This window comes from Antrostomus carolinensis, unplaced genomic scaffold (genome assembly GCF_000700745.2).
Source record: "Antrostomus carolinensis isolate BGI_N321 unplaced genomic scaffold, ASM70074v2 scaffold6441, whole genome shotgun sequence".
NCBI classification, from domain to species: domain Eukaryota; kingdom Metazoa; phylum Chordata; class Aves; order Caprimulgiformes; family Caprimulgidae; genus Antrostomus; species Antrostomus carolinensis.
The window spans coordinates 89,608-115,276 of record NW_010296249.1 but is presented as its reverse complement, the minus strand read 5'-3'; the positions used below and the strand labels follow the sequence as shown (position 1 = coordinate 115,276).

Genomic DNA, 25,669 nt, shown 5'->3' with positions numbered 1-25,669 from the left:
AGGATTCACCTTAACTGTTTGCTTTACCACTGTTTCCTTCATCACATTTGCTGACCCTTCTGTGATTCACCACACCTTAATGAGGAAATTATTCCATTTAATTCGATGAGGCATTAAGTTTGGAGCTTTTGGTTTTGACTTTAGCCACACAAGTGTTGTTTTGCTTAGTGATTTGCTCAGGCTCATTAGAAATCTGACTTTGATACTGTGTATCGATTCATACACTCTCAATTATTAACACATTTCAAGTGTTTGCAGATTTGTGCATCTGCATGTACATGTGTACATACACACAGAGGAGGTAATATTTTCCAAGGTTAAAAGGTTCACCCATCTGGAATCATCCAAAAAGGAAATACACATTCAAAATTTGTGGTAGCTTTGAAAACCTCAGTACACTGTAGATGGATAAACACCATAGCTGGATTAGACACATACCAATCACTTAGTTTTTTGCTGAAACTTACAGTGAGTCACTAGTATCAGTTTCACTGTGGAAAGACCAGCACCCCATCATAATACAGATACATACTCACACACAAAATGTCATCCAGTAACATGCATGCCTAACTAAGAAGAAAAGCATCAAAATAAGTATGATTAAAAGGGCTCAGAAGAATTACTTAATTAGTAGAAGGTACAGCAGTTCTCAAAACCTTGGGAACTTTTCAGCCTACTAGTTGGAGGCAAGTCTAGCTCTATATCTAATAAGATCAATTTCTGTTCAGTGCATTTATTTATTCTCCAGATTGAACAAGGGATAAAAAGCAGATATGCATGAAACTGACAGCCATGGTTCTCTTTTGTTTAGGATTATCCATTGTTGAATCATTTTTCACTGCAGCTAAAGGGTCTGTTTTAACTTTCTGACTGTTCATCACACATAATTTGGAGTATTTAACATTATGTCGAGAAAATTGTCCACTGCTTCCCACCAAGGAAACCTATTGGGAGCTCTATATCTTTAAACTAGTTTTACTTAATGCATTCCGTTGAATAGCATGACTGTCTTACTCTAATCAGTGCAGTCCTAATATAATTAATCTCAAAATTGCTGTGGGGAGTACAAGGCATCTCAGTTGCTTGTTGTAACAATCTAAATTAGCCTATTACCAAAAGATGTTGGGGAGGAACAGTTCACTTTAGGTAAATGCTGTCAGGATATCCATCCTTTCTATTTCTAAAGCTGAAATTAAAACTATCATCATAGTTCTCCTTTTGAAATCCAAATGAGTACATTTGGAGGTGGGAAAGTATAATTAAATTTGATGTGGTATTCCTACAGATGCAGTTTTGCATTTTATAATAACTGAATTTGCTTGAATAAAGATTCATGTTTTATTTAGAAAAGAAAAACTGGTTTGGCTCAAAGCATGCCATTGTATCAGAACAATTCCCTTTTGTCACTGAAACTTCACAGATGGTTGCTTCTTCTCTTCCTAACCAAAAATTTACTCTCGCTGTTTTACTTTTTACACAGACATCCTTTAAGTGTTCTACTTAGAGATATTCTGACTGGGTATGCGACTCCTCTAATGTACAGCACATCTCGGAAGTGAACTTTAAAGAATTACATTTAAAAGTAATTCCACTAATGATAGTGATTAATGATAATAAAATGCAGAGAACAGCTGATGTAAATGCCTAGAATCCCATACTTGGTGTTGTTTAACCTCATCCCCTCTTCTCAGGAATTAAATCAAACATCAAATGAAATAGAAACACGACCCTAATACAAAGGTTACAAAAGGTGACGAAAGTAGTAAATTGAGGCCAGTTTGGCCTGTTATTCTTTGTGGTCCCACAACACAAGAATAGGAAGTGTTTTCAGTTTGCTACTACTAAAAAAAATGATCTGAGTAAAATTTTATCTTTTAAGGTCTAGCAATTAATCTTTCAACCACAGGTAAGGGCAGAGAGTAAGATTCTTGCTGGGCAGAGAGTAAGGTTCTTGCTGTGCAAAGAGTTTAAAGTGCTTCTCCTGCTCAATAAATATGCTCCCCAACATTAAAATAACAAGCCAGCTTTGTCAACTTATTTGTCAACTGTCTGAAAGAAAGTCATATATTCATTTAGATGTTGTATTTTTTCAGTGATGATCCAAAGCAGAACACTGAACAATCCAGAGAGATTATCACCTAATCTGTTCTTTTAATATATATAAGAAATCAAAATGTAAGTAAAACAAGCACTGAATAATTTAAAAAGTGCATAACATTAAGGGTCTGATTTTAATTTGCATATTTTTTTCCATAATAGTGCCTAATTAAGACATCAGCTTAAAAAAACAAAAAACAAACAAACAAACAAACAAAAAAACCCCAAACCCAGAATTCTAAGATTTTCCACACTGAATTAATGTTAAGGACTTTTAATGGATGTCTTAATTAGACTTTGTTATTCATGGAAATTTTACATAAATTTGAATCATGTCCTGCATGCAACATTCCCAGCTGAGTCTCAGCAAAAATGCTATACGGGACTGAAAGACTTTTAATCCATGCGCATCTAGCAATTTATATTCTAAAGCCAACATACTCTATTTTCACTTTCTGGTTTAATTTGCATTAATATTGTAACCAACAAAAATCACATAGTTATCTCCCCTCAAAGTAAATTTTGATTTTACGGACCCACTTTTTTTTTTAAATATGTAGAAAGTCATGCAGCTGGACCAGAGCATTAGCCCATAGGGACAATAGCTACAATGACCTTCTGAACAGTCCAGAGAGGCCATATCTGTTATTCAACACAGAAAATTTGATTCAATCTCAATTTCTGTTGCTGTTGTGTTTGAAAAGCCTGTCATTACAAAACAAAACAAAGTACAAAACAAAATGCTGTCACAGCAACCCCTTCATCCCTGATAAGACTGTCCTTCCAAAGGAACCTAACTCTTAGGAGAAGGAAAACCCAACTGTTGTCTCTTCAGTTTATGTTCCCAAGGCTCTTCCAAAAAACATGCTGAAGCACAAGCTACAGGGCTCCTCAGGAGCCTTTCAGACAAGACATCAAAAATAAATAACAGCCTGAGCAGCAAAGATTACATTACATTGACACTGGAAATATTCCAAGTATTGTCAGACCAAGTCTCGACTGCAGCTTATCCTATACTGCACATCACATACTAACACTACGTGCTGATGCTATCATGGAAAGCAGTTTTGCACACAGTCCTTCACAAATTATTTCACTAATGAAAACCATATTAATTTCCCATATCAGACACAAGTCTGAATTGGTGAAGCCGCCAGGAACTCATCTGTTACTGCATGTTCTCTACAAAAAGAAGAAAAATCGTTTTGTGGGTCTGTGCTGTGCTCACTACAGCAACATCTTTGCATCTGTGCAAAGAAATGTCATGTGCCTACAAAACAGAGCAAGCATTACCTTGCCAGAGTTTATTTTCATTGTCAGTCTATAAATACTGACAATGAAAATACTACCTGTATGTTGGTGCCTGTGTATGCGTGCACACGTACACATCAGCACACTCCTTTCTCCATCCTGCAGCAGGAGCTTTGTCTCCAGCAGCCCTGCGTGGCCACAAAGGTGTCCAGACTGCAGCAGGGCATGGGACTCTAGGACCTGCCCTCCCAGTGCTGCCGAGCTGTTGAGTACAAGAGTTTTTCTTATGCTTGATAGAGGAACAACGAGTGGATATGGCTAACCTGTGTCCTTTATTCAACCATGCTGAACAGGAAAAGTTTCTGGATCACTTATATGCCAGCTACCAGTTTTCTCTGAGACCAGAATTAGTGAGATACATCCTGGAAATCACATATTCCTCATAGAATTTCTTTTGGAGGGTCTGCATTGCTTTACAGTACCTGGCTAGTCTGCGGGCTGGACGGGTCGTAAGAAGGTACATAATTCTTCAGAGTATCCTGAGGATTCAGGTGGGGAGGATATCTGATCGTTGGATGAGAGAAGTAGCTAGACGGGGCAGGAGGGAGAATAGCTTGTGCTGGAAATGGCAACGGTGAGGGTGGAGGTGGAGTTCTAGTTGAGATGACTGGAGAAGATAAAATAAAATTAAAATTACTTTGCATCTTGTTTCTTCTGAAACTCTTCACCTCTGTGTTATAGCAAGAAAAATAAAGAGTCAGTTATAAATGAGTACGCTGCAATCCTGCTTCACAGCATCCTTACAGAAAAACTTACATGTCTTTCCCTCACATCATCCCAGGCAATAGAAAGTGCTACTGTTTCATATTCATGAATACTGTATTTTGTTTTGTTTTTGTGGGTGATGCCATTATATTTTTTCATTTTTTCTTTAAACAGTAATCATTCACTAGCATAAAAGACATTTCAATTTTATAGTTTTCCCATCTGGAGCCTAAATAAAAAAAAATATTTTACTCAATAAATAAAACCTACAGTTTTATGCACAGCACTGCAACAGAGGAGAGCAAAGTCATCAAACCCTAACAAATAGTGATTCCTCACTGCATTGCACTCTACCTGCCTCATGTGGGGATGGGATAATAACTACTCATCAATAATGCCATGAATATTAGCTCACCTTTGTTTAAATGCTAATGAACACAAAACTTCAGGGCCTGGGAAACCAATCCTGCTGATAAAAATATCTCTGACAAACAAACAAGTATCTACCCTATACATTCCTTTGTATTCTCTTTCTTCCCAGCTCCTGCAAACACACATTTCTCTGTCTATAGACTATATGTAATGTCTAAACAATCAGCAATGTTTTCACAGTGAAAGGAATGTACAGCATGTCCTGCTGCTGCCCAGTTGTCCGGTTGGAAGTGGAGAGTTCTCCTATCACACTGCACAACAACCCATTTCCACCCTTACTACATATCTAGAGGGCGCCCAGTTGGCAATGCTTTTAAAAGGAGGTATTGAGTTCAATGAAAACAGAGAAAAGACAACAGTGTTTTCATTTTTTCTAATGGGAGGGTACAACATCAGGTCTGTATAAGGAAGGTATTTTATACAATGCTCACAGTTCTATACTTGCAGCACTCAGACTACCTGAACTGAGTTTAATGAGCACTCCTGCAAGGACACCCCAACCTCCAAGCAGACCAAATGAATAGGGAGGTATTTCTTCCTCCTCCATAACCCTCACCACTGTGTGCAACTCCTGGGATTCCTGGGTGGTGATGCTGGGGAAAAGTGCTCAGTCTTGGTGAAGAATCCTGGGGAGAAGTAGGACTAAACAAAGGCTTTTCAGGTTTCTTCATTGTAGGAGAAGACATATCTGCAATAGAAAAACAATGAAAGAGTGACATCAGCTTAGAAGCTCATCTCAGGACACATAATTTTGTAGACTTAAGATACTTATTTTTACTGTTCTTGCATAAATATTGTTTGGTGACCCAACTCCCCTAGGACCAATAAACTAATTTTAAACTATTGCTTTCAAACTTGAGAACAAATAACAATCCTCTAACTGGTCTTTGTGCTGCAGAACAGAAACTACATTCCTTTCATACCAGACAAGCCAACCAGCGAAGAAATGCATGTCTTCAGAATCTCCTTAGACATTTCTCAGCTCCCGAGAACATCACCAAATCATCTGCTCCTTTAACAACCACATAATCTTTATTGCATTTTTTAATGGAACACCTACACTCAGGTGTGTATGGTAACTGCCATACACATGACTGTTTATGGTACTTATTATTTTGTTATTTTAAAACCCGTCCCTTACTCTTCCCAAAACCATAGTGAAACAATGTAACCCCCTGAAGAATAAAGGATACTTTAACTTCCCTGTCTCAAATGTTCCACATCTTAAGTAGGTCCCTCCCACCTTTTCCTTCAAGTTTCCCTATCAACAAAAACATCTCTTTAGCACTTACTGCATGAAGATAACAAACTAGTAAGGAAAAATACATTATTTCTACCATGCAGGGTTACTAATATTGCCTAAAGCAAAAATACTGAATTATTTCTGAAACTTTAAACTAATTAAAAAACATTTGTTGAACTTCGCACCAAATTATTTCAAAGTTAATTATAATATTTTTATAGAACACACATCAATATCATAAGTGGGTTCCATTCCATAGGACACACATCAATATCGTAAGTGGGTTCCATTCCAAATCAATCGGACTAACTCATTTTTAAAGCAAAGGTCATTTCTTAAGTACAACAAAAAACAAGGGCCATATTGCAGATGGCTTTCCTACATGGACCGTGTTAGCCCTTAAAGTTATTTTGGCACTTTTAATATTGGCACACTGTATTGTGCTATTCTGGGGGACATACAATCATCTTGGAAGTCAAAGACTGGCCTGCAAAATGTGAGCGCCTTACTGACATCAAATCAGACCCATGCTTTCTGAACTGGCTGGAGATTAAGAGTGGGTTTTCACCCTTAAAACCCTACTTGGAGCATGACCCATCAAACTGAGAGACTGCTTGTCAGCTCTACCCCATCCCACTGTCAAGCCCTGCATAGGCACGGGCACAAAACTCAGAGTAGACTGATAGTGCCTCTCCACCATCCCCCTGCAATTACCTTGCTCCCCTTAGGTCTTGATGACTAAGTCTGCTGATTTCCCAGATATCCTGCAAGGTTTGCCTGTTCAAGAAGGCCTCTGAGAAAGGATTCTATTCAGGGAAACATTTAGCAAGAGCAAGGAATTGCTTTACAACAGAGCAATTCAACACTTATTCAGTTCTAACAGATAAGACAAAAGTTAATGTATGCTTTCTATTATCCTGATCTGTTGCAATTTTATGTCATTTTCAAAAACACTGAGTGCTGACAGAGGCACCTCTAGATGTCTTTGGTAAATAAATTGTTATTGAGGAAGAAAACAGAGGAATATTTTGGTTTTTTGAATCTATCAGCAGGTAGCAAATACAAAGTTGCCAAATCATTAACAGTTTTGTTGAATATGTTCTGCTAAGATAAGAAATAATATCTAAAACTGCAAGACTGAATTTTTTTAAATTGAGTTTTGCATAGGCAAACCATGATAAGTCAGCACATTAATTCTGGAACAACTTTTAAATATTTCATTGTGTTTTATTTTCGTCTCAAGTGACAGCCGTAGCTTCCTCATATAAGGTCCTAGTTCCATTAGAGCAAGAAAATTCTCACACCTCCACAACAGATGTAGGATTTCTTAAAAGCCCAGAACAAAATTAACCAGATATTGTCTTTGCACTGTGGTTCTGTGCACACACAATCTCTGTCTCTGCAGAAACACTGCAATGTTACAGTTTGAGAAAAAGGTAAATGTGCCTGTATAGACACAGCCCCCCACTACAATGCTGTGGTCATCACTAGTTGTCACAGAACTTATCAGTAACCAAAGATCTTGTATCTTGAGATTTAGGCTATCGCAAAAGAGAGCATGTATGAACAGATTAATTTGATTTCAAAGTAGAAGCACTGCACTTAAGTCTCCCTAAGGCAAAAATAAAGAGCCATGGTCTGGAAGTGGAAAATCTTTTCCTTATGTAAAGCTCATATTCAACAAAAGAATTCATGAAAGAACAAGCTGCCTAGCTCCTGAAGGACTACATGCGTCAGCAGCTCTGATTTCTGGAATGCAACAGAGATTTAATTTGGTTGGTGACTGTTACTTCATTAAACAAGTAAAAGTTGTGTTTGTCAAAACCAAAATATTTTAATTGCCCAAAAGAAATATGCTATATGAAGTGCGATGTAATCAGAGTATCCATTAACCCCCCAGTGGCATCCCTCATTTTAAAAGAATCTACCAAAAAGGAAATCGGTGACTATAATAACACTAGCATTTGCTTTAAAAATGTGTAATTTGTTCCCACTCCTACTTTACAGAAGTAAGAACTGTAGTTAGAACATAGAAAACATAAAGCACAAATGACAAAACAAATGCAATGAGCTTCTCATACAGAAGACCGTTTTCTCATCAAGATTAATGTGATGGGTCGTCAGAAGCAGAAAATTCAGCACTGCGATAAAAATACTCGTTACCCACTAAAATGAGTGGTGCACACAGAACACCACCATGAAGTGCTTTCAGAAGAAGCCTTGTTACATACAGCAGAGGTAACTACAAAAAATAACAGCTGAAGTGCAGGCAGCACCTTCTTTGTTAAAACAATGCACTTTGCATTGAGAAGTAATTCAGAGAGCCCCTTCCCCCCGCAGCCCCTGCGGCTCTCCCCATGTGTGCCTGGCCATCATAACAGAGAATTCATGCTCCTGCCACTGCCAAATAACAGATGCAGCCGACAGGGGAGACAGAACAATAACTGTTTGTATAGGTTAGGAAGAAAGGCTGCAGCCCTCTCCTCCTTGACCAAGAGAGAAGGCATGGAGCTTCTATAGGAAAACACACAAGTTACATTTCTTTGTACAGTTACCAGTTACAAAAACAAAAAATGAAAAAAAAAAGCAAAGCAGTTTTTCACTGTCTTTAATTTTGCTCGAAGAAACAGTGCCTTTAAATAAAGCAGAATGAGTTAAAGTGACAATGAGACCACCTGATTTTGCTAGTATCCTCTACATAACAGAAAACACACATTTTCCTCAATTTAAAATTTTCCTCAATTTATTATTTTTTCCACATTATGAGATATAGTCTAGCAGGCTACACAGAGCTTAGTTATATACTGATAATTACATAATGAATGACAAACAGAGGTCACAAATATAGGCCACTTGCTCTTAGATCTGTGTTAAAGTTTCAGGAATGAGATTCTAATCCTTATTACTTTGAGAATGAAAATAAAACAGTTTATAGTGTGATTTATTTTCAGACATTTGGAAAAAATGCTAAACACAGATGAGACGCAGAAGGATGCCAAAAGGACTTGGACAAAATTATCAAAAGGTCAACATTAATCAGACACTGTTTTGTTTTTAATTATCAGTGCTGTTCCAAATCACTGTTGCCTATATTTGCACATTACTGTGGAGACATAATATGTATGCACCCAAACAGGTGGCATGTTACACATTTTAAAGCATCACATCAAAGAAAAAAGGGTTTAGGCAAATAAAAAGAGTTAGATCATCTTATCTCCCAACAAGGTAAATCTGTCTACATAGGAACACAGAAGAGCTGCTGTGAAGCATAGCGTATGTAGCCTGCTCATCAGCAGCTTGCACAAATGGTGCTCCAGATGTATAGTTGTTCAAGACAGCCCAAGGCAACAATTTTGATCAATTCTAATGTGATAAAATGCTGCAGGGAAAGCGTGCAGAAACGTGTTTACATCAGCCTTTAATCAAACTGTTGTTCGCTTCCAAAGAACCTTAGGAAGCACTAATGAGACATGAGTTTTGGCAGTTTCCTCATCAAAACAAAGACTCTCTTCCTCAGTCTGAAGCAGCTTATCATCCAGGCAGCTCCCTGGATGAATGTCACCTTGGCACACAACTCAGCAAGCCACCTGTTAGGACAACTTGGCTGGAATCAAGCAGTGATCCAGGGTAAGTTCAAATATCCACCTGCCTGTTTCTGGACACCTGATCTGCTTTCTTGCTCACCACCATAATATGGCAGCTTCTCTTTCTTGCTCATAAGACATGTTCATGAGAAGAGTAAGAAAAAAATCATAAATAAATACTAAATATCTTTTAACCCAGCTTAGTCTTTAACTCTTACTACTATATTTTCTACTACTTAGTTTCACAAATCTTTCTTTACAAGGTATGTTCCTGCAGACAACAATTTGTAAAGATTTATTTACAACTCAGTGTAGCATCACCTCCAGAGAAAGCAAGACAAAACAACATTCAACTTACTGTATATATAACCATAGTGAAAGCAGGAAAGCTATGGAGTCCACAGAACCACTGGCAAGCTCTAAGAGGCATTATTTCATGCTACAATTTTAAACAAATTGCTCTTTCTCCAGAGGCAGTACCTGGGATAATTTCTGGTAGCAGGATACACTGTGTACATCACATCCAGCTGAGCCTTTCTCTCCACTGCCACCACCACATCTGGTAGGTATGCTTGTGTGAAGCATGTGTGAAAACTTAAGTAAAATTTTAAATTCACATTGAATAGTAGCTGTATGATGCTAATGAATCATGAAAAATCTCACTGTGGTCAGGAGAATCACTTTTGTTTTACACCTGGGCATGTGAAGAATGAGCAGAGCCACATTGCACAGGCAGAGCCAGCATCATCATTTTTCAGATGCACCCAGTCTGATTTCCTTTAACGCTATAATCATTCTGTATTTCTCAATTGTAGGTCTTAATAAGACATCTAATACTGAATATCGATAGCTAAGTGACTCCAAAGCACAACCATCTCTCATTTTTAAGAAAAAGGCTTTGTTACATTTGTTCTAAAGACTTGGCACTGGGGCTGGATAGAAACCAAGAATACTGAAAATCAGAATATTTTAATTCATTTGTCTTCTTCACTAAAAATTAAATGGTGACGTATTTTTGTGAATAAATAGGAAAGAAAGACAGATGTGTCTGAGATACTCAATGCCTAGAATAGAGCAAGACTTGCTAGAATTCCTGTTCAGCATCAGGCAGAGAGGAGGCTTTGCATCTAGCTCTCCCATTATCCAAATCTGTGCCCTCATTATTAGCTTGTTGGCGTCTCATTCCCCCTCACTGTAAGTTTTAAACTGGACCAGAGAAGCCCTCCTAAAAATTTATTTATTTCCATGAAAAATTCAGTTGCAATAGTAAACGTTTTCCTGAATGGAAAATCAATAAAAGAAAACAAAACACACAAGCAAATAAATCACAATCAGTCTTGTTCTGTGACTTTCTGAGACACGTATAGCAATTCTCAGTAAGGCCTTTGTGCTCACTTTTAAGACAAATAGTGAGGACTTACATGAAGATATATACTCAAGTTGCTTAGCAGCTGAGAGCATTCTGAACTTGAGGAGCAGCCAGTGGTAAGGTTTGGAGAGCTGCTCTCTTCACATTTAAAAACCTGATCTCAGTTTTATTTTTGCTTCTACACCAAGTGTAGGAAAGCATTTTACATGTGAAAATTTTATACTAGAGTAGAATGTTTCAGTGCACAAAGATTTTATAATTTCCCATCTTCAAATCAGTCTACTTAGTACCAATATTGCATAATTCAGCCTATCAGACTGTGACACTGCTTTTCCTGACAGGAATCATGCTCAAGGCTAATTAAACACTCTGTTGTGCTGTTTTTCTGTTTCACAGAATCATAGAATCACATTGGTTGGAAAATACCTTTAAGGATATCAAGTCCAACCATAAACCTAATACTACCAATTCCACCTCTAAATCAGTTCCCTAAGCATCTCATCTAACCATCTTTTAAATACCACCAGGGAAGGTGACTCCACCACTTCCCTGAACAGCCTGTTCCAGTGTTTGACAACCCTTTCGGTTAAGAAGTCTTTCCTAACATGAAATCTAAACTTCCCGTGGTGCAACTTGAGGCCATTTCCTCTCACTGTATCACTTGTTACCTGGGAGAAGAGACCGACCCCTACCTCTCTACAACCTTCTGTCAGGTGGTTGTAGAGAACGATAAGGTCTCCCCTCAGCCTCCTTTTCTGCAGGGTAAACAACCCCAGTTCCCTCAGCTGCTCCTCATAAGACCTGTGCTCCAGGGCCTTCACCAGCTTAACTGCTCTTCTTTGTACCTTCTCCAGCACCTTGTCTTTCCTGTAGTGAGGGGCCCAAAACTGAGCACAGTACAACAGAGGAACCATTTCAACGATTAGTTTTTGTGATTTGCAGTAAAAAACTTAAGAGGAACTACACTAGAATTTCTCCCAATGCCATTTTCAGTACCACAAACTGACAAGCAAAACACTACAACAATGTTGCAATTCAGAAAAATTATATCAAAACAAGAGTAAATTTCTTACAATAGCAACTGAATTACTCCTTTGTTCATTCACTATTAATCTTTTCTAATGCTATTACACTATTTTATTTTTCATTATTCAGTTACTTTTAATACACATAAGAGAAGAAAGTGATGCAAGAACTTACAGGCAAATGAAACGAGAGTCAGAAACCCTTTAGATGGAGTAAACATGTCATTCTTCTCATCCTTACTCACACGCAAACTTGCAGAATACTACACTCCATTGCTAACAGTTACATTCTGTGGGATGTATTAACCTTGATCATTTTCTTTTCCTCAACAGAAGGGAGTTTGGACAAAAGACAGAAGGGTTCTATCTACCTGCCCTTCTATCTCCCAGTATATTGGGAGTGGAAGAGGTGGGGAGGGGCGAGTGGAAAACCCAGATGAATCTCTATACAAACAAGCTCTAGGATGCTTCTTGTTGGTGTGACTAACTGAATAAAGTTGGACAATCAGCTTTCATTCTTCATTGCATTACTGATCATTCTACTTTTTATGGACAGAAAGCAAAACAACTGAGTACAGTTCCTGTTAAAATTACATACATTAGCTTTTGAAAAGTATAATTTTAGTGCATGGTTATTTAAGGGAGGGTAATTGGGCAAGCTCCATACACATTTTCTAAAATTAACAAATTTATTTTTTTTTTTAAATTGAGTTTTAACAAAGGGCAGTTTATAAAACAGGAGAAGAGGAAAGATATGGTGAGATTAGAGCATTAATATTGAATATGTACGTATCAAAAACATCCACATCCCAAAGTAACTTCACAGAAGTTTAACAGTAGGACAGGACATACGGACCTAATCCTGTAATAGCTGGTTGACAGTGTCATATGACATGTAAGTAATTAAATGTCATACTGAAGAGATTATTCCCATTTAAATTTACTTCTATTCCCACTAAGATTAGTTTGAAATGATGGCATGCTATCCTGCAAGAACAGTGGGCAGCAATTCTTCATTCTCATCCTCCAAACCCGCCTTGCCACTCCTCATCCAAAAGCAACAGAAAACCTCCCAGGAAAAGTTCATAATCAGCACTGACTGTGTTATCATATCTGCACTGTTTCTTGTGATGAGAAATTATTTTTTTTTCCATTCATTGATCTGTTGGCATAAAGCTGGCCAGCCTTCATTGACCCTACATGCCTCATACCAGAAACAATGTGCAGCAGTGAGATCTCCCAGACACAGGTGCTACTACAGAGACCATGAGGAGTTGGACTGTTGCTGCTGGGGGGAGATGAGAATGCCTCCACCAGCCTCGCAGTGACCTATGGCAGCTGGGGGCAGAGTGCCACCTCTGCAGCCTCTCCTGCCTCACTTCTTCCCACAACTTCAGACTCAGTTTATCCAACCACTTCTGCACCAGCAGAGCCCATCAGATGTCGTATGGGAAGCACTTAGGAGTAAGTCAGAGCTCAGTGGGGTGGCCACCTGTTAAACACGGAGCAAGCGCTGCAAGTAGTGAGGCTGACTTTGGAAATAGAGATAAAAAGCATGCAGCCACAAAGAATGTACTATAACAAATATTTACACTGTCACTAACAAACCCACATGAGGTTGCAAGTACTCTGCAGTGCCATAAATAACCCTTAAGCAGTTACACTGTAGTTTTTTATTTAACTTTATACTTCAGAAATGGACTGGGCCATTTCATCATCTCTGAATCACTGTTAAGAGACATGATTCCAGTAGATAGTTGTGATAGAAGAGCATTATGGGAGATTGTGAGACAATCTAATTAAAAAGCCAAACAAATTATAAAGACTTTAGAGTACGTTTTAGTCATCTATTAAATTATCCTACAGAAAGTCATCCAGACTGCAAGGAAAAATGGACAGTTATAACATCTCATTAATGCTGAGAATCCAGGGAACTTGGCTATAAAATGAAATTAGTATTGTAACCTTAACTGCAGAAGTCAGAAAAGAATTCCCAATTTCTAATGCACTAACATTAAAGAGACATTTGAGATAAAAGAATGTAAGGGAAGTTGTCGATTTAGGTTATGGAATCTCCTTTTTATTACTAGTGTATACTGGTAACAGTTTAGGATGGTTTAATAGGTATGCTATATTAACTTAATTGTAAATCTATTTGGGGAATGATTTTGAATGAAGATAAAATCATTAACTCACTCTGAAATATACTTTGATCAAGTTTGATACAGTTTGTATGAAAGCAGTAAAAAAGAGAAATTAAGAACTTTTTCAAATGTATCTATGCATACAGCACAGAAACAAAGAATCTATCAATGAAGGCAAAAATGAGAGGCACCTAAAAAAAGTTACATGTGGGAGAAATTAATTTTTTCAATCTCATGGATGTTCTCACAACTGGAAAAAAATGTCCTTGCAAACACTTATGACACATGAGATACTGAATACCTGTTCTTTTGATAACTGAGGCTATTCTGCACCACATAGGTTAAAACATACAGAATAGTGCTTAACCTACAATTTCTAACAGGAGCTGATCAGTTTCAAAAATACTAATGACATCGCTTATCCAGCAACATTGGAATAGGACAATTACACGTAATAGTTCCTGGGACAAATCTTGCATTAAGACATGCATTTTGCCACTAATTTAAATCAAAGGACATCTACAGTCACAATCAAAGTAAAAGGATGTTGCCATAGTATGAAGTTCATCACTGAGTAAGTGCTACACATACAAGAAAAATACCCTTTTGCACTTACATATTTCACCAATGTATAGGGGAGATGCATATGCCAGCCTTGAGGGTACCCAACTCCCTAGTTACACATGGAAAATGTTAAGCAACAGGCCTTGCCACAATATATTAATCAAAATAAAAGACAAAGAACCTATAATGAGATTTTTTGCAGTGACTTTATTGAGTAAATAACAGCCATTTCCAGGAACGCAAAAAAGCAAACCTTTTTGTATGCTTCCTACTGTATTTGTCTTTCTGTTTGTATTTCTAAACATTTTATTATGCTTCATTCATTCAGAAACTGAGTGTACATGGGCTGAAGGAAAAGCCAGGTCTCTGCTTTGCCCAGAGTAGAAACTTCCTCATCTGCTATTCTGAATGCTTGAAGATACTTGCGAACAAGATGTAAACTGGTCTAAAGCTATTCTAAACACAAAAAACAGATACAATCTCTGATGCTTTATTTTTGTGGATAGTGTAAACCTAACATCATTCTCACCCAATAATAGAGGATGTAAATTTTCTTGATGTACAACTTCACTCATTTTAAGATAATGTTTTTGCTGTCCTGTTCAAGGAAGTTTTTTTCTTTCTCTGCCTTTTTAATTAAATAAGCATTTGAAAGCTCCTTCACCTATTTTTCTACATCTCATGCCTTTCAAGCTATAAGAATATGAAAGCACTTTTCATCTTTATGAAAGTGACGTTTTACTTATTTTACATACCAGCAGTTTTTCTTATAAAATTGCCACTATGGAAACCAAAAGTAAACCAGTTGCCTACTGATTTTAAATTTGTTTTAACTATCATGGCAGAACTACTGATTTTTAACAAGTATACATAATCCCCATTCATTGAACACTAGCAACATCTTGCTCTGCAACCAGAAAGAAGGAGGGGAAGCCAATGTGGGGCCTCCCAGGCAAGTCTACCTTGTTAATGCTATTGTTTGTTACCATTATGCCAGTTTTGGCATCATAACAGCCAACAGGCTAAGAGAAGCCATGGCTAAGAATTTTCTCTCAAAATACACTTTGAAAAGTTAGTCTTGGTGAAAAGTACTGCTCACTTTACAAATGTGAAGTTATGAAAATTTATCAAGTGGCAGCGTTTGACTACTGTGCACACATTATACTAGTCAAAAACACAGAAAATTCAGATAGATCCATAAGGTGTGCATGGTTTAATATATATGTATATGTATATGTATATGTATATTCAAAAACACAGAAAATTCAGATAGATCCATAAGGTGTGCATGGTTTAATATATATGTATATGTATATGTATATGTATATGTACACACACAGAAGGTATGTGAATGTGTGTGTATACATTGAATAAAGAGTATTTTGAAATATTAAAAAATACAAAGGCATATGTAACAAGTTACTAACATGACATAAATTTTTTTAAAACATGCTTTGACATACAAGGATTTTGAGAACTCAAACTGAGTCAAAAACATAAAAATGCATTTAACAGATATTCATCAAGGTAAACCTTTGCAAGATGAATTCATCTGTTAGATGGAGACTATGAGTTTCTAAAGCATTAACCTTCAGAAGGAGCACCAGGACCTGGAAAAAATCCTGAACTTTGTCCAGCACAGGCCACCAAAAACCCAAGGTGATCTGTTATCGTTTTCAACTCCTGGGCCACATTTACTACTTCCTCTTTTAGTTCCCTTACTTCAGAAATGAGAACGTCCATCTTTGACAGTCCATGAGAAGAAGGCCCAAGAAGGAAAGAGCCATCAGGAAGAACCCCAATGGGGAAGGAGTGTCCAGTGGGTGGGAAGAAAGCAAAAGGGGACAAGTGTCCAGAAGAGGGGTATCCAACAAAGGGGGTCGGGACCTGAGAAGTAGAGGGTCCAACAGCTGCTGGCCAATCAACGGGTGAAGGCGATCCAGCTGTTTCAGTTTTAATGGTATGCTGGCATCTTGACTCTTGACTGTTGGTAGAGGTGGGTGAGGTGTAAGAGAGTGAACATGATGAAGAAACTGTAAAATTAAAATTCACTTCATTGTATATTGACATTCAATATTTCCAGACACCTGACTACTACAGAAATCCACATGAATCTCTCCACTTTTATCATGACCAACGTGCGTGGGTGATAACCCCTGTTTTATTTATTTACAACAAACACAGTGTTGTAACACTATAACAGTAAAACGTATCTTAAGGACAAATACTGACTTTTTTGTAATTACGTTAATACACTTCGTCAACCTAGCTTTTGGAAGGGAAGCCATAGGTGCATACTCTACCTCTGTTCTGATATTCCTGTTTCCTTATGATTTAAGGAAAAGTATTATTTACTTACCAGTTAATAAAGCAAGATGTTCACCAACAGTTCTTAGCATACTCAATCCAAAGCATTTTTTATCCATTGCACTAAGTGGTAGTTTTGTTATATTTTTACTAACTTCCTTTTCCAAATAGGGAGGGCTTTTTTTTTCTTTTTTTACTGTACAAAATCTTATCCTCCTCTACTCAGAACTTCTAAAACAGTCAGCAAATTTACTCATGCAGCAACTTCCATCTATTTCACAAAGTGTTACTACAGTACTGCAGGAACTCCAAAAAATTTTGTTTAATATCAAAACATGTAAAGAATTCAGTAATAGCAACCTGAAAAAATGAAGACTGCAAGAGATTTACAGAAAACTACTTTTTAGATCTAGATATATTTCCAGTTGGTAGAAATATAAGTAAGACATGATTCAGACATTATTGAAGTTAATAAGACACTCAATTGGAAAAAATGAGGTACAAGGGAGGACAAATAATTTGCACAAGATCTGACAGCAGAATAGAAATTGAAGTCCTAATTGTCATGTTAATGCACCATTCTGAGAGATGACTTTTCACTTTCTTTAATACTAATTTCGGTTATTTAGAGGGGGTTTATATACATCAGAACTATAATATGCGTACCAATATTAGAGCATTGGATAATGAAGCCACTGCTCATAATGCTTCATGGATCAGCTTTGACCAACCTTTTACCACCTAAAGTTCCCATTTTTCAGATAAGTTTACTTATTTCTGACCCAAATTATGTCTTCAAGCAGCCAGCTTCCCTAAAATAAGACTATAAAACACAACATCTGGAAATTTTATCAAAACATTTTTGGAAGTAGTATGACAGGAAGACAGATAACAGCAAAAGAACAAAGTCTGGAGTTTTACAACTGAAAGTGTAAAGTGTAGTTTCACAAATGTCACATCATGGCTAAATCACAAATACTCCTGTATGCATGTTCCTACCCCTCATGATGTATGCTTGCACGCTAGAGAAGTTGTAGAAACTATGATCACAACAGAATTACTCATACAGAATCGCTCATCTCCTGATATCTACTTACCTACTAAACTACAGGATATTTGTTCTAAGAACAGCTATAAAAGGTTCATCTAATCTGTCCCACCTCACTGCAAATTTTCATCTGTTATATTTTTAATTTCAGTATATTTCTGTTACCCATTAATCTTTGTCCCATTCTCTCTATCAAAATGGTTAGACATCCCTTAGACACCCATGAAACTCCTAACTACTTTATTCCAACTGTTTCAGCTACCATTGTTTTATTGTGACTATCTTCAGTTCCAAACTATCACTGTCATGTCATTTCTGCTACTTTAAGTGATAATGATAAAATAATCCTTCAAATCTATGCCATTTCTATTTCTATGAAAACACATTACACTTAGGTATGCAGATGAAGAAACTAGATCTGCTTCAGGTCAGAAAGAGACTTTGCTCTGTCAGGTTCAAAACAGAGACAATGAACTTAAATCAATAATGCTATATCTTAATATCAACCCTATTCCTGATTTTGTTTCTCTTAGAAAAGTTAAAATTGCATCAGAGTGAAAAAGAGGGTACTTACCCATAAACATGTTACCTCTGCATATTATCATTTGTGGGTAATGTGGAATGATTCATACTTCTGGTGTCTATTATCTTTGTGCTTGCGGGCATAAGGAAACAGAATATAGGTTTTCACAAATATCATATCCTAGTAGGACCTCTGTGTCCAAGAGGAGCTTTACACAGATACATGCTAGTATGAAGATGATATATGCATCTAACAAACTAGCAGCAGAACAAATACACCAGGAGCTGCCACATGCCCCTTCCCAGTGAGGCCAAGTACCAAGGACAAATACTGCAGTCAGTACCTTATACTGTTTCTGCAGCAGCAGGATAATCTCAGAAAGTGACTGGAGACAAATATAAATTATTAAAGGCTAAAGGCTTATGCTTTCCCCTGTATAATAGTTTGTAGACTGGACAGTGGTATATCTGTCCCTCTGCAGGAATGGAAGAACAACTTAAGGACAGAAAAAATAAAGTCCCTCATAGTGTCTCAAAGACAACTTCTCTGCCAGGGATCTGGTAAACTTTCACTAGGTCCAGCAGTGCTGGAGAAAAGGATATTCAGGAAGGTGTGTAAACTCCAGGAAGCAAATATAAAATACACTGATTCAACTGTATCTCTTTTATTCTCTCTTTCTCATCTTTTGGAGTTCTCTGGTTTATGAAACCAGAGAACTATTTAGAATTAAAGGCTGTCCAGAACTCTAGCTACCCAATGGCACAGAAATTAAGGTTCACTGTAAATCTACTCAAGCAATCTGAACAATAACATTGTTCGCTACTAATAAATGTGACAAGAAGAAGGCTGGTAAAACTGAACAAATCCAGTGTTCACAGAGCACAATTCTTTGCAAGTAGAATGATTCAAGAGCTAAAAAGCAATTGAGATAGTTGGGAACCACAGAGATAATCTGTGAAAGGCTTTGTCAGCAGGACTCAGGCTCAGCTTTCCATGCAGCACTGCACTTCTCAGAAGCCCCTACAGCTCACTCAGCAGCACAAGAGAACATCTTACAAGTGGGGATATGTGGAGACCACTTCAGAGAGGAATGATGGGCTGTTTCCCCCATAACCAAAAAAAATAATCTATTTTAAGAGCATAAAATTAGTTGAGGAACAATCCTGTCTTTTATGAAAAATCGTAGTAAAGTGTCAAGGCAAAACAGCTAACAGTCACAGAGGAAAATATTTTGCACAAGGGGGAAGATTCTGGGTAGCAAAACTGCTATTTTGCTGTTCTTAAGTTTCGTTATGCAAAGCCACTGGACAGATTTTTTTTTTTTTTAATTCAACAGTGAATGCTGCAAACAGCTAGAAATAAGAAGATATCAGACCCTCCATGAAAAACAAAAGGTACAAAAGAAACAACTAAGAAAAAGACTAGTAAACATTGTGTGAGAGGAACAGCCTAATGACAAGAACACAGATCAGGAGGTAGGCAGAAGCAGATTAAAAGGAGATCAACTATAACAAAAACGTGAAAATAAAAGAGAGTTGAATTAAATACCAATCATATGCTACCTTGCACACAGAGATGAAAGAGGAAACTTATCAAGAAAAAAAAAAGAAAAAAAAAAGAAAAAAAAGCCTAAAACAGTATAAAAATTGGTAAGACCAAATGGTTGGTCAGTTACTGAAGAACAATGAGAGCAACAATGAGCAGTGGACAGGAGGGCAAACATTGGAAGATAAGCAAAGGAAGTAAGAGCACATCTTTTTCTTTATTTCACTTTTGCATACTGTGCTGTACATTTCACAGACTCTCCAACCAGCTGCAGCACCTCAGCCACAGGATCCATTAACCAACACTGTTCAGGTGAGTTTAAACACATTTTCGTATCACAAAGGTGAGGGAAAAGACTACACTGCCATCTAGGTTTGTAAGGCATCAAGGTAACATGAGGGAAAGTTATGGCAATTGATTTTAATGTTTTGACAGCCATAACTTTTTTCTCCATACAAACATGTTCCTTGCTTCTGATAACCCAAAACACAACAACACTTACCAACACCCTCTAGCACATCGATACAGTCCTCCAGAGCTATGTGTGGTCTCTTTAGAAAAGAGACTATTGGACCTATTGTGAGTTACAAAGTATGGACTAAATGCACATACAGGAGTCTGTCATTGTAAAACAAAAAATTAGTAAACTAGTGTTGACTCAACCATAGTATGGAGATGTTTTGATTCTTGTTTGAAACGGTAGTACTCAAAGTCTTGCTGGGATGATCACAGTATACACAATATCAAGTACCCCGCTTGCCACACATCTTTTCAAATAATAGATAAAGCAGTCTCCAGACAGAAAAATGGTTATGTGGTTGTTGATACCATATCCTGTTGATTCCTGGTTTTAACTACATTTACAAAATCAGCAAATACACCTACCAGACAGAAAAATAATGATTCCTCTGAAAAGCTATAATTTTATTGCAGTAATGAAAAGGCAGATGCAGAGATTTATTGTATATTTGAATATACTTTGAGGTAAAATTGTCCCATGTTACTCACCCTGATCTCTTTCATGCCATGTCCGACTCCCCGCAGCCGGTGAATTTGGAGAAGGATAAAAGTCTCCTGTCGGGCTTGGCTCCATATTTTCATCTATGGAGATAGTTTTGGGTCTTTTGCTGTTGAAGTAATGTGACATTTGGCAGTGAATATGATATGCACGTAGTAGTGATATATAAACTGTTTGGATTTCAACAAATATTTCAATAGAAAGTAATACAGGCAAAGCACACAAAAAAAGTGGTTACATTAACTTTACAGCAATGATATTATTTAACAATATGTAAAGCAGGTACATGCTTCCATTTTTCTCATTATTTAATATTTCAGAGATGGCATGAATGGTTAACATATAAAAGTCTATGGCTGCACAACCAAGAAACCAGTTTCTGTAACCTACCAAAGAAAGGTTGTGTCCTGTTAAAGTGTTAAACGCTATGCAGAAACCATGAAAGCAAAACAAATCACTGGAAAAGTATTACTAATAAAGTCAAGGTAAAACAGAAACTTTTCTTAATGTGTTAATAAGGACAAAATGTAGTTTACTGTATTTCACCAGGTCAAAATCCTAAGCTTTTCAAAGAGGGCTGGCCTGAAACAGAGACGTTTCATTTTAGGCCAGTTTAATTAAAAACAACGAAAGGCCTGTATTTCAAGTCACACTATACAAAATGAGGCCAGTGGAGGGAAGTTGATTTTCTTCATAACAATATAAGTTGTAGCTGTTTAGCTGATTGCCAAAGAGAACCAGAATGAAGGTTTTAACTATGATATTATTATTATTATTACTACTAATACTATTACATTGTGAGAATTAATCTCTCCATTTCTAAAATGTACTAGGTGAACCAACAAACTGCAAATACAATGGAATGAAATAAGTGAATATGAGTAAAATAACTCAGAAACACCAGGCACTGGTGAAAGAGCACCCCTGACAATCCTTTTAAATTCTGTCCCACTGGTGCAGACACTTCCTGAATCACTGGGGTGCAGAAACGTGGGTCAATGAGAGCTCCTATAGTGCTTATGATTTCATGGTGCATCAGACAGTTTCAGAAAACTAAGGGGCCCCAGAGGTGCAACAGACAGTACATTATCTGGGAATCAGAAGCAGGGTATGTCAGATTCTCCACCTCTGCGGGCCCACCAGCTGCTTCTGAGGGAGGCAACAGGGTCTTTCTCAGAGTTGGGAGAAGGAAGTATGTTGAAGCAAGGAAGAAGTGGGTCCCTCAGGTCAAATTGCCTGTAACAGGCACAGGGAGACCCTTGACAAAAATTACAGAGCTTGTGACTACTTCACATGCTCTTCCTTGTTCCCACTGTGCTGGGAAATGCCATTTGTATGGATGAGGCAGGAAACACACTTTCATGAGCTGGGGTGATGGTACAGATAAAGACACCTTGTCTTCATATACCTGTTCTAATGCCTTTTCCACAGAAAGCAGTATTAGTCTCAACATATCTTTCAAGATGGACATCCAAGTGGGAGCCCTCAAAAGACAGTCTTTGTGCTTGCAACCACCCCGTGGCATCAAGCCTGGCCAGCAGGTTCCCAGATGCAGACCTTCCTAGCATCAAGCCTGGCCAGCAGGTTCCCAGATGCTAGACCTTCCTACTGAAAGCAGTAGTTTCAGGAAGACAGCGTAGCCGTTCTCTTGGTAGATGATTTAGTGAGCACTTCAAACCCCGACAAAAGTTATTATTGTCTTCAATATCAACAGCAATGACAGGCAATAATGACACCATCTCACATTACAAGATCTGTAACTTATATATCTGTACATAGATCATGGTAATATACATATGTAACCTCCCTCATAATCAGAGGAAATTCCTAAAATAGTTGGCTGTTAACATTATTTGTGAATTGCTTGTCCTATGCTATTAAACTTGGTTTCACATTAGCACTTGTTTTTACCTGCTTGGTGGAGAGGACAAGGACCTCTGTAGATTTACACCCGAATTCATATCATGGTAATATGGCTGGCTCGGAAGCTCTCCAATTGGGAAGTTCACTCCAGTTCCCTGTGTTATGGGTGCTGAAAAACACATCACTACAAGTCAAAGATAATCTTCTATCTTTTTAGCCATCTTTTCATTTTTAACACTGGGAAAAACATCAAGATGCTACTACATGCATTTAATTTTCTGTCTCTTGAAGAAATCAAGTACAGGCAAGTTCTATCAACGTTCACATATCTAAAAAAGTGAATTCTCTTCCCCAGTCCCTAGAAATCCCTTAGCAGTTATTCAGACGTAATGTATTTGTTGTATGACAGATAACCTGGAATCATCAGTAGGAAAAAGGTAACATAAACCCCGGCACAAAGTCAAGCCTCCTGTAGAAGGACTTCTATAATAAATGAGGCAGGGTTTATGACAGCTGACATTATTTATTAAAGAACTGAAATAACTGGAAAGAACAAACTTGGGGGGATACAAACTCTTTTCCCTTAATGTTAACTCTTTTGTATTAATAATAGCCTTATGTGCTGACAGCATGTTTTGCTGCCTCCTTTTTCTTTCACCCAGTGCCACAAGTACTGCTTTGCATATGTACACCTACACACAAACACACACGAACACACACTAAGCGTTATCTTCACTTCCTTACAGAGTCTGTGTACCGTACATCTTGGCATTTCAAGAATAAATCATATGTTACATATTGTGGTGTGTTTACCTTTATTCACTGTCTGTGCATTGTGCATTTTAACTACCTTCGGCACTTAAAAGAGTAATTTTATGTTGGATAATGTATCTGAAGGTTTGTATTTTTCCTGACAGTTAAAGTACAACTCTATTGTGGCTTGAGGTTAAACAAATGCATGGTAAGAAATCCCACAGAAACCACATGCTTTAAAGCTTAGTATTAGAAGTATATTGTGTATAAGAGTTGCAGAAGGTACGATTTCATAACATAACTACAATATTGATTCTTTTTTAATCTGAATGGTCTGATACTTTAAAATGTATTTAACCACCTGACAACTAAAAGAAAGCTGTATTTCACACATCCTCAGCCTCCTAAAACAGCAAAACCATGTCTTCAGCAAGCACAAAAAATAATATGTCTTAACACTGTAGGATGGCAGTGCTCAGTACTTTGCTGAAGTACTTAACATAATTTTAATTGTTGAATATTAATTTCTGACCACAGCAAATTAAATGACACATGCATCCTAAGCCTCACCAAGTTAATTAAATTCCTTAAGCACCCTGACCTGGCATGAATTAACTGCTGTGCAAAATTTGGACAGTTTTGGAAACTTGTGCCTCACTGATTTTGTCCTCACCTCATCAGAAAAGAGATTTTCCTGGACCATTCAGCTGTTATAATGTTGGCATCATCACTGCAGGCACTTCTAACTATAACTTTCAATTATTTTTGTTTATTTCCTAATGAAGTCTTAAGAGAAATACTTTAATACTGTTGATACTAAAGGGAGAAAAGAAGTGTTCAGAAAGCAATATCAAACGAAAATATGCACTGGTTTCATGCCATACTATTATAGCAAATTCTTAGGTGTTAACCGAACAGATCTTCTTATTTATATTCATTTTGGTTTTTCTTTCTGCAATAAAAGCTTAACCAGTCCTTTTATATTTACATCTTATATATCTTTATATCTTTTTTTTTTTGCACATTCATGTGCATAACATTTCTGATGCCAAAACAAGCCAATGTCATTAGAAATTCAATTACAGCCAGTGCTACAAGTAAAAGAAATGCAAGCATATAATACTAATACATTAAGTTGGTCATCCTTTATATCCATGCTGTGATTTTTCTTTTAAGAGCTACAAATTCAAAACCCAACTAAAAGAATAATCAGATGATGTAGCAAAATCCAAGGATGTGTAAGACAATCTTAAAAAGCTGCAAGTCTAACAAATTGGAGGTTTTGTTATGCATGGTAATTTTATTGACATATTAGCCCATTAAGCTGTGCAGAGGGACACGTAACAAACTGATTCAATCTTTAAATATTGAAAAGACAAAAGAAGACTTCTGTTTGTTTTATTACAAACACATGCAAGATGAATGGTAATATTGTGGTCAAAGATATCAAAATGGTGTGTGGTTACAGGCATTTCCTATGCATCCTACATCTCAGAGACAAAAAAATACTTCAAGAAAAAAAACAATTGATTATAGCAGGCTTTGAAAATTATTAAATGCAAATGATAACTTACTTCTGGACACCCTCACAAGTTCTGACACATTGAACACTCCGGATTTTACAAAACTGTCCTCAAGGTACACTGAAAAAAATCACAATAGCATAGTAAGTATAATGAGATGATTAATAAATAACTATAGATAAGTTTATGTACCAGCTAACAAAGATACCAACAGAGTCCCAGAACTGTAATACACAGACCAAAGTACACTGAAAGCTGATCACAGGATCCAATGAGACCTGAAATCCAGGAAGAGTAAAAAAAAAAATCTTGAGGAGTTGTGAGAAAGCAATTTTTTTAATATGTCTATGAAAACTAACACGCAGTAATACACTGAGTTCCCAGCTAATAATTCAGAAAATGTCTAAACCTAGTTCCTTTTATTAGGACCTTTGAATTTTGAACTGTATCACCAGGACTAAGCAATTTCACCATAGAGCAGTCCTGTCCTTGCATTCATTTCTGCTAAATAGATTTTTATTTAGCTCTTACCCTGCTGATAGTGACTTTACACTACCACCTGCATTACCAAATCATCGCCACTGAGGAAGATGAGGATTTTATTGTTATTACCAG

The 25,669-nt window shown here is 37.1% G+C and overlaps 1 protein-coding gene across 1 annotated transcript in view; it reads right to left on the bottom strand.

Moving 5' to 3' along the window:
• Positions 1–3,830: 3,830 nt before the first annotated feature.
• LOC104532890 (nuclear factor 1 B-type-like) overlaps positions 3,831–25,669 on the bottom strand; it is a gene marked incomplete at its 3' end in the record, with an annotated part of 32,011 nt that continues 10,172 nt past the window's right edge. Inside the window, exons 2-6 of the mRNA XM_010178212.1 lie at positions 25,106–25,174; positions 22,827–22,947; positions 20,906–21,024; positions 5,102–5,233; positions 3,831–4,015 (exon numbers count right to left, since the gene is read on the bottom strand). Coding sequence (XP_010176514.1) covers positions 3,831–4,015; positions 5,102–5,233; positions 20,906–21,024; positions 22,827–22,876 — 486 coding nt within the window. The remainder of the gene's footprint in view (positions 4,016–5,101; positions 5,234–20,905; positions 21,025–22,826; positions 22,948–25,105; positions 25,175–25,669) is intronic.